General features: G+C 34.0%; 1 protein-coding gene across 3 annotated transcripts in view; it reads left to right on the top strand.

Moving 5' to 3' along the window:
* Cep120 (centrosomal protein 120) overlaps nucleotides 1–6,780 on the top strand; it is a 78,594-nt gene extending 71,814 nt beyond the window's left edge. For all 3 annotated transcript variants that reach the window (XM_046460167.2, XM_058584203.1, XM_046460168.2), the window contains one exon: nucleotides 4,968–6,780. In XM_046460167.2, coding sequence (XP_046316123.1) covers nucleotides 4,968–5,202 — 235 coding nt within the window. In that variant the 3' untranslated portion in view covers nucleotides 5,203–6,780. The remainder of the gene's footprint in view (nucleotides 1–4,967) is intronic.
* Nucleotides 6,781–12,842: the final 6,062 nt, after the last annotated feature.

The following is a 12,842-nucleotide window of genomic DNA, read 5'->3' as shown; positions in this document are numbered from 1 at the left end:
AGTGTATAGTACATAGCATTTCTTTGGTTTCAATGATATATATGGTGGCAAATTTTTGGAAGGCAAGGATGGTGTTATAATTCACAAATGTTTTACATCTTTCAAGTCTATAACATTGTAGACATCAAATAAATATTTGTTGAATAAAAGAAAACAACAGTGGTTCAGATTGAGCCCTATAAGCTTGACACTTAGAGTTCACCCTTTGAAATTGATATTTATTCATTTATCTTCTGAATAAACCCCTGAACCCACTTCTGTAGTGATTGCATTTTTTACACATAAAGATATGGGATAGATACTTTTATCAAATACATGTGTATAAGTGTGTCCCCCAAAATTCATATGTTGAAGCCCTAAGCCTCCTATTTGATGGAATTTAGAGATGGGGCTCTCATAATGGAATTAATGCTCTGATAAGAAGAGACACTAGAGAGCTTGCTTGATCTTTTTCTCCCCCTCTCCTGGTATTATATGAAGACAAAGCAAGAAAGTGGCCCCCTAGAAACTAACCATGCTGACAATTTGATCTTGGACTTCTAAACTCTAGTCTAGAAGTGTGAGAAAATAAATTTGTTTTTGAAACTACTCAGTCTAATGGTATTTTGCTTTGGCAGTCCAAGCCAACAAAGTGTGCTGTGTTGTAACATAAATGCACTATGGGTCTCGGGATGTGGCTCAAGTGGTAGCGCACTCGCCTGGCATGCGTGAGGCACTGGGTTCGATCCTCAGCACCACATTAAAAAAAGATATTGTGTCCACCTAAAACTAAAAAATAAATATTAAAATAAATAAATAAATGTACTAGATAGATTAAGCTAAAAAGCATCCCCTACACAAATTGCCCTCTAGAAAGACTATACAGCTACATGGGGTAGGAGGGGAGACTATATAGTAGTGTACCCTTATCCAAGTGATGTACATCCCAGGACACACCCACTGGAAATGCCTAAAGCAGCAGATAGTACAAAACCCTACATATACTGTTTTTCCTATGCATATTTACAGTAAGGTTTATAAATTAGTAAAGAGATTAACAATAGCTAATAAAACAATTGTGATAGCATACCATAATGAAAGTTATGTGAATGTGATCTCATTCTCAAAGTGTCTTGTTGTACTATACTCATCCTTCTTGTGATGATGTGGGTGACGCGGTGCCTACGTGATGAGATGAAGTGAGGTAGATAGCATGAGAACTGTGGTAGAACTAGGCTTATGTGTAGCACTCACTGAACATAGATACTGGTTACCATGATGGTGGGTCTGACAGCTAGGAAGGATAGTAATATGCAGGTAGTAAATAAAACTGAACTAAGGGATGATTCATGTCCCTAGACAAGATGAACTGGATAGCCTGAGATTTTATCATGCTACTCAGAATAGTATGCAGTTTAAAACTTATGAATTACTTATTTCTGGGCTCTTGCATTTAATATTTTCCGACCATTGTTGACCATGGATAGCTGAAACAGTGAATAAGGGGTAGCTACTGTAAATAGTTTTTGTGCTGCTGCTTAGTAACTTTTTTTTTTTAACATGAAACGCTGTTAAAGTTGTGATTAAGATGAAATGATACTACAGAGAATAACAGTGTAGAATAGTAGTTAAAAATACTGTCTCTTGAATAAGATTTGAACTCTGGCTCTAAGATTTACTAGCTTCATGACCTTGAAAGGGTTATTTAAGTATTTATTTTCTTTCATCTTTAATGGGGATTATAGATTTCTCAAAGTATTGTCTTAAAGATTTAAAAAGTGAGACAAGCATACATAAAGCACTTAAAACAGCTCCTGACACACAGTAAGTACTCAATAAATAAGAGCTATTATATCACTGATGTTAATAATTAAATTGGAAATGTCTTATATTTAAAAACTCCTTTTAGTCAATGTTAGCAATAATCTTGAAATAGTCACACAAAAATAATTTTAAAGTGTTAGTGCTATGAATGGCAATACGAGAGCTAAATAGATTTGATACAGCTATGTTCATGGGGAAAATAGTGCAATGGTCTTTGACATAGATTTGTTAACAAATATTTATTTTGTGTCTACAATGTTGTAGACTTGGAAGATGTTGTAGATTAATGAACTATAACATAATCCTTGTTTCCAAAGCTTCACTGTCATGTATAATATGGAACCCAAAAGCTGCTATGTGCTAAGCACTGTTTTAATGGCTTACATGAAGATATCATTTTTGCCTATCAAGTTTGAAAATCATAACAAATTAAATATTACTAATGTCTTCATAAATTAGAATATAGGGAAATTAACAATTTAAATATATTAGAGACTTGAGTCTTTTGTACACATTAAAAGAAAAATCACCTAAATGATAGGCAAGACAGTAAAACAGTTCATATGAGGAAGCCTAGGGGGATTTAAGTGGCCACTACTAACAGTATGACTTGGCTGCCAAAGATCAGTAAGAGAAATAGTGTTCAGTATTCAGCACTGCAAAAATCCTCTTTAAGGTGTTTACCAATGTAACACACACTCTCAAGGAAATCAGCTACCTAGAAATCTTCCAGTGGAATGTTGCCAGGGTAGCAAGCAGTTTTATGTAATGTCATCCAGTTGGTTAGAAGAGTGAAGGGTACTAAACTTGGAGACGGGAACTATTAGGCAATTATCTGGAAGGCTACCATATTAGAAAGAGGTAAGTAGGATTTTCCTCTTGGGCAGAATAAAAGTATAAAGGAAAATGCTAAGTTCAATACAAGAAGGAACTTTCTAGCAGAGCAGGTCTACAAAGCAGAAGGTTCTTTGTGGCAGGAAGTATGTGAGTGGAATCCAGACATAGCACTTTTGTCAGAAATGTTATCCAAGTTTCCAATTTTCATGGTTTCTTGAGCTACAAAGTTCTAAAATTCCATTATGATCATGACTGATGATTTGTGTTTTTTTTTCATTTTAGTAATATTTGATAGAGATAATCTATCAGTTTTGTAAAAATTGCATTTGTCCTTTATTCATAAACAGAAGTGGTAAGTGGTTAAATTTTGTGGTACATAGTGTGGCATTGGGTGTTGTTAATTTGCCTAAAGAACTCCTTTCTCAAAGGTGGCTATAAGAATTCAGATAGAGGAAACAACTGTTCAGATGTCTACCCTTACCCATCCACATGCATTGCTCAAAATCAGTGGAAAAAAAATTGTACCAGTATCTCATTAATCATTTATTAACAGTGCCCCTCCCTATTTAGACTTTTTCTGTGAGAACAGATGAAGATATTTGGTGTCCTTGGACTGTATACTTCAGTTTCCTTTTCTTTCCTGAGGAACTGTAGGATTTGCATGTTTCAGAGTTGTTGCCCATTGTCATGTCCTCTGGAGTCCAGTCTTCTTGCTCTTTTAGAGCAGTTTCCTCCCTCCCCCCAACCCCTTGTGCAAATTCAGAAGTGGGTTTGCTTCTTTTAGGCTTATTTATTCTGAAGATCGTATCACAGCAGAGACTTAGATTTAACTGCTTTATCTTATCAAGATGGATTTTAGGAATAGTTGAAATTACAACCTTCTGTAGCCAATTATTAGAGAACTATAAAGTGAATCTTAACTACACATTCTAAATTAAAATATATCCCATACCCAAATTTGGTTTATTATTATCTCCCCATTTTCTTTTTTTTTTTTTAATTTTTATTATTGGTTGTTCAAAACATTACATAGTTCTTGACATATCATATTTCACACTTTGATTCAGGTGGGTTATAAACTCCCATTTTTACCCCGTATACAGATTGCAGAATCACATCGGTTACACATCCACTGATTTACATATTGCCATACTAGTGTCTGTTGTATTCTGCTGCCTTCCTATCCTCTACTATCCCCCCTCCTCTCCCCTCCCCTCCCATCTTCTCTCTCTACCCCATCTACTGTAATTCATTTCTCCCCCTTGTTTTTTTTTTTCCCCTCTCTTATCTCCCCATTTTCAAGGCAATGTGATCAACAGTATTCTATTGGAAATACCCAGATTCTAGAGCAGCATCTGCTTCCTGTCCTCATCTCCAAATGAAGTCATTAAAAACATAACTTGAAGACATCCATATAGAACTTTCAAGTGTATATGTCCTTTGAATCTGACATTTATAGAATTTAACTTTCTGAGTAATTAAATATAAGCTCAATGATAGTATGGCCTTTTCTTCTTGATTCACGGCCGTATCCACCAAAACTGTTTGGTATAAATAACTTTGTTGATTGGATTTAGAGAAAAATTTAATATTCAAACAACAAAGCTTTAATTACAATCTAAAGATAATAAAGGATGATTAAAGGTACATCTAGATGATGGAACATTATTAAGCCATTTAGAAGAAAACTTAATGATGTAGAAAAACATTCACTATAAAAATAAGGGGAAAATAGTATACATCATTGCATATATATTGTTAATTTTTTAGAAAACATTTTTAAAGTACATATGTACATTTTTAAAAGTAAAAATACAGAAAAATGTTACTTATTTTGATTATATTTTGATGAGATTGTTGCAGATTGTTTTTTATACAGCTGTAAGATTTCTAGAATTTGAAACTTGTTTTTTTAAACTGCCTTTTATAAATATGTTAACTCTGACTAGCCAAATGATACATTGTTTTTTTTTTTTTTTCTTTTCTTTTTTTTGATACCGAGGATTGAACTCAGGGGCACTTGATCACTGAGCCACATCCCCAACCCTGTTTTGTATTTTATTTAGAGACAGTGTCTCACTGAGTGCTTAACATCTTGCTTTTTGCTGAGGCTGGCTTTGAACCTGAGATTCTCCTGCCTCAGCCTCCCAAACCAATGGGATTATAGGTATGCGCCTCCACCCCTGGCTGATACATTGATTTTTGTTTTCTTTCTAAAATTATTACTAAAGCTTTATCATTGAATCATCTTGTTTTTAAATAGTGCTGTTAAGGAAATTGAAACTATTTTTTGCCTTCTAGAGTAGCATTTGTTCTTGACTTCTCAGGTTAAGACAACAAGAACAAAAACAGTACCAGGATTCCAAAGAGATTGCAAGTGGAAAAATGGATGTTCCACATGGCTCTATGCTGGAAGAAGGTTTGGATGATTATTTGACTCGTCTAATAGAAGAAAGGGATACTTTGATGAGAACGGGTGTGTATAATCATGAAGATCGAATAATAAGTGAACTCGACCGACAGATCAGAGAGGTTCTGGCTAAAAACAATGCCAGTAATTAATAACATTTGGAAAATCTTTATAAAGACTCCAGTTCTAAATTTTAATTTCATTGTAAAATCCTCAAAAGTGAGGAAAATTGGTATTTTAAAATGCTATTTTCAATTTTTATAAGCATAATTTTTGTATATTACTGTATAGTATTTATTTGGTTTAACTAACTTTATGCTACCTCTCCCATACTGGTTTTATTTGTAATTGCATTTTATATAGTCATTTTAAATGACTTTTCAGTGTTTCTCAGTTTATAATCTGATGGCTAACTTTCAAAACAGCTTTTCACTAAGTTTGTTCTTGGAGAAATGACTGCAGTAATTTCCAGTTTTATATATATATTTTTTTCATAATGCGCCAAAAGAGTATACATTGCACTTTAACAATGCTGTGTCCTGTTCCAATTTGAATGTAAATATCTTAAAAGTTGAGGCATTTGTAAATGTAGGTCATTTTAGATGACCATTTTTTCTTAACTTGTAATATCTGCAAATGACAAATTTGAAAACAAGTGCTATCAGTGCCGAGAAGCCATATGACATATTGGGTGACATTATTCATTTGTTTAAATACAGTTAGTAATGATTAAACTTGTTTGAACTATTGAATTTTCAAGTTTTCAGTGTATTCAACATCTAAGAACATGAAGTAATAGCTATTTTTCTCTGTCAGTCTCCTGCTCAAGATTGCACTATTTTCTTTTGTTAGAGATTTTATTTTCCAGGGATAGAAATATGAGCTGTTAAGTCTTCTCTAATAGAATATGGAAACAGACACAAATATTTTAGCTATAAAAACAGTGAAACTAAACTATTTTTTACTCCCTCTAATTTTAATCAGTTTTTCAAAAGCACATGAGATTAAGTCATTGGATTTATGTAGTGTCATGTCTGTATAAATTTTTAAGAGTTCCTTTACACCATATTCTTCAGAGCCAACATATGCCCTTAAAGCAACACTGTCCACCTTCTTTTACACAGTACTGAAAAGATTTGCTAGCAAATTCACAGACTAGGTTGGGTCTTAAGTAGTTTAAAAATTCTGATTGCCAGATAATAAGTATATACTCTAGGAAGTATATATTATTTACCAATATTCAGTAAAAGCAGAATCAGCCATTTGATAACATTACTTTTCTGTGATTTCAACAAAGTACATTTCTTGTTTGAGAAATTAAAGTCCATATGCATATTAGATTTTCCCCCTTTTTAACAGTGTATTAATGTTCTAAAAACAACCCAGCCATAAATAAAAGAAGTTACTGAATGAGAGAATAATGAATCAATCATAGCAGGAATTTGAAATATTAATTATGGTTAGATATTTTCTCTCATTGATTTTGGGGCCACATAAATGGAACAAAGTATTTTTTGTTTTGAAAGGTCTTGGTAAATACTGTTGAATGTTTACCCTTCATTTGTATTGTGTGATGCTTGTAACTTTTCAAACACTAGAGGGGGCCTTAGATTTAAAGAAACAAAAAGGACTTTTCTAAAGTGTACATGTGGTTTATTTTGCCTTCTGTAAAGCCATCTTTTGGCTATTGTAATTTAACAAATAAAATCATAATTGTATGCACCTTTAAACTCTTGAGTAGTCTTGATTTTGTTTCTAAATACACTGGGAAAAGTGCTTGGCTGTTCCTGTTTCAACTCACTGTATTTTTGTTTATTCTTAAGTAATTACATTACAGATACTTATTATATGTCTTAAAATTAGGAGTGTCTGAAATTTATAAAAACCTTTTGCAGTTTTCCAGCGATAGCCATTCTAGTTGTAAGTGGCATTTTACAATTTTACACCAAATTGCTGTCAATGCCTGAGTGTTAACAAGTATGACCCACACTGGATAGGGAGGTGGTAAACAAATTTCTTAAGTACTACATGTAACAGGAGACCTTTTATCATATATTTTAAGGTAAATAAAATTCGCCTTTAAAATTTCTATGATTATTTTTCATGTATAAAATCTGTAAGTTACCACATCTAAGGCTGGCATGTACTACATGGGAGGAGGTGTATCGTGTCTGCAAAGTGTAAACAGTGCTATGTCCACATTAAACTAAGAGTTCCTTCACAGGATATCCACCAATTTCTGTCTGGATTTGAGTTCAGTGTTGCTGCAAGCAGATGTGGGTGTTTGTGTATGGTTTAAATATATATAGGGGCTCTGCATAAACTGAGGAGGCGGCAGTCTAGCCTAATGAGACAATTTTTCTCCCCTACATATTGCCCCATGCAGATACTTCCCAGCCTGAATCTGAATTCACAGACCGTTCTAGTACATATTAGTTGTCTGCAGCCAATTCAGAATGCACTCACCTGGTTCTTACAGTCTATAGGTCAGGCCATCTGGTAGCTTATATGTGGACTTTAAAAACATGGTTTCACTACTATCATGTCTAGTTCACTGGCTACTTAATATGATTTTTTAAAACGTTGTTATAATTTATATACCACTTAAAATCACTATTTTAAGTATTTTTGTATACTTTCATTTTTTGTATGTTCACTAGGTTGTTCACTATTACCACTATTACCACTAAAATATTTTCATCACTCCAAAATAAATCCTCTGTACTCATTAGCAGTAACTCCCCATTTTTCCTACTTCTATTTCTAGTAACCACTAAGCTACTTTCTGTCTCTATGGGTTTGCCTATTTTAGACATTTCATATAAAAGGAATCCAAAAGAAAAGTATAATTTTACTAGTTTCTATACTATATAATATTTTATATAACTTTTTCATATTTTTAAATTTATATGATTTTCAGATGTTGAATTAAATAGATCTGCAAGGCCAACATAAGGTCATAACATGTACCATCAATTAAAAATAGGCTCAACTGTTTTATCTATCACTTGCGAAAGTGTTGGTCAAAAATAATAGTGAAAAGTAGATAAACTTCTGCTGTAACATTTCTGAGACATCTGATGCTGGAAATGTATTGCTGATACAAAGCAAATGCCATGCCATTGGTATCTTATCAAAATTGCATACTTTTTCCACATTTTAGAGAGTTTGTGGGTAATAGGAAACAGTTGACCAGAACGCAAGTCCTGTGAGGGCAGAGACCAAGTCTTGCTTTGTGCTGTATTCTAGAACTAAGATAGTGCCTGCCACGTGTAGGCACTCAGTACAGTTGTCCCTCAGTGTTCATGGGGGATTAGTCCACAAATAGTCAAGTCCATTATATAAAATGATGCAGTATTTTTATATAACTTACACACATCCTCCCATATATTTTAAGTCATCTCTTAAAAAGAAACTTATAATACCTAATACAGTGTAAATGCTATGTAAAAAGTTATACTGCATCATTTAAGGAATAATGACAAGAAAAAAGTGCATGTACATTCAGTTATGGGCACAATGTCTTTTGGACAATTTTTAATCCTGAGGCCGTTGAATCAGTGTATGTAAAACCCAAACAGGTATGACAGTATCTAGTAAATTCATAAAGAAATAAATAAAAGATCATCTATGGTCTGCCTGTCAAAATAGACAAAAATTTTTGATGACTGGGGTGCTAGGACAAATAGGCTTCCTGGCCTCACTGATAGGTTTATGAATTTGTGTTATGACTGGTCACATCTTTTTGAATGTAAGGGGTTCTGTTAGATTATCTTGCTTTTTTGAATTATTTTGCTTTAAATTCATAGAGACAGAAAATGGAATAGAGGTTACCAGCGGGTGGGGAGTCGGGGAGTTACTGCTTAGTGGGTACTGATTATCTGGCATGATGAAAATGTTCTGGGTTATGGATAGAACTGGCTGCAAAACACTGTTTGTACTTAAGGCCACTGAATTATACACTTAACATGGTTAAAAAAATAACTTTAACATTGTATGTTTTACCACAATGGGAAAGAAAGTTGATTTAAACCTTGCCTCAACTCCGCCTACCCAGCATTTTCATGCTGAATATTTTCTGTACAAAGGGTTGCCTGTCAGGCCAACCTGAAGATGGTGTCAAAGATGCTTCATTACATGTGTGTAGCACCTTTAACCAAGTCTGAAATTAAATGAGGCTTAGTATCTTTTGTTGGTGGTAGGTAGTGCCACTGTTGGTTGTGGCATTGTTAGTGTATTTGAGAACGTTGACTGAAGTCTGAGTTGAGTAATTTTTAATTGTGACATGAAAATTTAAATCCTTCTTTGATATTTGTATTTTGGCAGTTACAGTATTGCCCTGGCAACCCAGACTCTACAGTGTTCTTTTTCTGTTACCTGCTCTAGAGAACAGTGATATTTCTTGGTAACCAGTAGACCCTCTGCTTCCATGATTTGGAAGACAAAGATGTAACTCATCCATCTTGATGAAAATGGGAAAATAGAGACAGAACTACTTAAGTACCTCAATTTTTCACTGAGATCAAAAGAACTAGATTGATCATGCTCTCTGATTTTGTTATATAACCTCTGTTTGGCATCAAATTAGAATCCACTATTGTTAGGAATGTAACTGTGGAAAAGCTGCTATATACTTAAATCTCATTTTATTTGCTTCTCTGGGGGTTGTCAGTATTTTCATTAGAAATGTTTTTACAGATGTAGGCTCTTCAGATATGAGTTGCTGAAGTGGAGACTCAGAAGTTAGCTTTCAAATTGAAAAGGGTGCAAATCTGTTTAGAAAGATTAATTTTAGATAATTTACTGACTCTGATTCATTAATGTACAGTAATCCCTAAAGGCTTTTAAAGACGTAGTCATTATATTCTTAAGGTTCTAAGAATGTTAAACCTGTCATTCATAATAGAAGAGACCTAAAATAGGAGCCATTTATAATTTCTTTTTGGAAACATTTCACCCACAGATTCATAGACAAATATTTTTTCTTTGCCAGAAAGCTTATCTAATAGTTGGACAACACAGCCCTTTCTTAACATGTTAACTAGTCAAAAGCATGCAGACATATTGGATGAGTGCTGACTTTCCCCCAATAGTTTAGATTAAAAGTTGGCTAAGGCAAACAAAATATACTGCAAAATCCTACTTTGACATCATTGCACGGTTTAGTGAATGTTGATCCAATAGTGAGAGAGAGTAAAAGTCTATGCGTATTAGGTAGCAATATATTATTCAATTCTTCAGCAAATTCTCACATTAGTAAATAGATTGGACATAATTAAAAGCATTATTAAAGCACTAGCTTCATTTCTACTTCTGTAATCTGCAAAGATGAAAATGATCTGGCTACTAAAATTTACATGTTTTCTTGAGAGAAATTCTAAATCTCAAAGAGATAATGTTTTACTTGAGTTCAGACTGTTTACAAAACATGATGCCCTGAAGATGGGATGTCAAAACAAGAATTTGAGACATTAAAATTCAGCAAATATCTTTAGTTATCCTGCTTAGATTGGAGAAGATGGTTTAGCAGACTGCTTAATGTATTTACCTGACTGTTGCCTTAAGAAGGGAAATTTCAATTTCTTATGTTGCTTCCCTGTTGGCAGATGAGATTAACGATCTTGTCTTGGTTTCTGGCAGAAGTTTGTTTAAGTAACTAACTAAAATTTGTAAAATTTGCACAAAGAAAATAAAGGTATCAAATAGGAAATCATTATGTAAATAGTTTTCAGAAGTAATTTAGCCCACAGACCTTTTTTCTTTTTGCCAGTAAAAAATTGCATTTGTATTCCTAAGTATTTACCAGAAACAAATGAAAACCAGAATTTGACTTTCACTTAATGACCAGGCAAGAATGAATAAAAGAACATATCTGCATTTTCCTTCTCCTCATGTTATCCACACTTATTGTTCTACCTTTCTAATGATAGTTTCAGCTATGATGCAGCATAGACAAAACAGTTTCAATCTCAGTATTACTAAAAGTTATTATGCATGTTATCTATTTTATGTCAAGAGACTTTCACAAACTCAGTAAATTTAGATACTAAATTTGAGAATAAAAGTATTGTCAAACCTGTTTGTACCAAAGAAACAATTTTTGTGTCTTTAGTTGCTAATCACCCTGAAACTGCAGAGGTAAAATATGAGAGGATTAAAAAAAAAAAACAAAAACAGTTTCTTAACCTATGCTTCTAGAAGGTTGGCTAGCAAAGACTGGTGGGGAAGGGGGTGGCTATAGGCAAACCCACTTGGACTCTAAAGTGGCCTTAAAATTCACAGGAGCCAGCCAGTCGTAGTAGAGCATGACTGTAATTTCAGCCACTGGAAGACTGAGGCAGGAGGATCACAAGTGTGATCAGCCTTAGCAATTTAGTGAGACCTTGTCTCAAAATAGAAAACAAAACAAAAATCCACAGGAGCCAGTATATTCCATAAGGGTGGCAATAGCCACTTTGGGTGGCAGTGACCCTATAGTCTGAATGGGTCTGCCGACTTACATTAAAATCTAATCACCAGTGTGATGGTATTGGGAGGTGGGGCCTTTGGGAGAGGCTTAGATCATGAAGGTGGAGCCTCAGGAACAGAACAGGTGCCCTTTATTAAAGGTCACACAAATAGTTTCCTTCTCTTCCATGTAAGGACTCAGCTAAAAGCTTCCATCTATGAGCAGAGAGTGGGCCTTCACCAGACCAAGTCTTGTTCATCTCTAGGACTCTAGAAAATGTGTTATCTCTTGTTTATATACTACTCAGCCTCTGGTTTGGTTTGGTTTTGCTTTGTTCAGTTTTGTTCTTCCAGTACTAGAGATGGAGCCCCAGAGCAGTCTACCACTAAACTATATTCCCAACCTTTTCTAATTTTTGTCTGGAGACAGGAGATCAGTAAGTTGTCAAGGCCAGGTTTAAACTTGTGATCCTTCTGCCTCAGCCTCCTCGGTAACTGGCTCAAAGGTAGTGCTTGTCTAGCATGCATGAGGTCCTGGTTTCAATCCCCAGCACCACAAAAGAGAAAAAGTGTGCCTCTGGCGTTTTATTGTAACCGCCCAAACAGAATAAGACAAGTGATATTAGTGGTCAGGTGAGAAAAAGCATTTGACAAAATCCAACATTCATCTTTTATAAAAATTTCCCACCAAACTAAGAATAAAAGGGATTATCTTTATCCTGGTAAGGTATATCTATGAAAACAAAAACAAACCCTACAGCTAATTGCACCTTGAATGGTACAGGAGCGTCTGTATCGCTGTATTCAATATTTCATTGGAAGTTAATAACCATTGAAAAGGGGAAAAAATGAAAGGCATATAGATTGTAAAAGTAGGAATATAAAACTTTTTGTTTGGAGGATAAACTTGACTGTCTAAAAAAAAATCCAGTGGAATCTAAAAAAAGTTACTAGAACTAATAAGTTAATTTAACATAGTTGCAGAACACAAGACGAGTAATAAAGATAACACAAAGATCAGCTATTTATATATACTGTCAACAATCAATTGCATTAAAAATATGCAACATTTAAACATGCAAAGTGAAAATACCTAGGCAGTTAAACCTATGAAACATTGCTAGGAAAAATTAAAAACCTAAATAACTAGAGAAGCATACCATATTCGTATGTCAAAAGTCAATATTGTTCAGGTGTCACTTCTCCCCAAATTGACCTATAGATTCAATGTAATCCCTGTCAAAATCCCAGCATGTCTTTTTGTAGAAATTAAAAAAGCCAGTTCTAAAATTTACATTGAGATATATAACATCTTTAGAAAGAAAAAGTTGGAAGACTAACAATG

The sequence above is a fragment of the Marmota monax genome, unplaced genomic scaffold (assembly GCF_021218885.2).
Source record: "Marmota monax isolate L192 unplaced genomic scaffold, Marmota_monax_Labrador192_F-V1.1 WCK01_AAM20220418_F8-fsc00006, whole genome shotgun sequence".
Classification (NCBI taxonomy): Eukaryota; Metazoa; Chordata; class Mammalia; order Rodentia; family Sciuridae; genus Marmota; species Marmota monax.
This window is presented reverse-complemented; position numbering and strand designations above follow the sequence as displayed.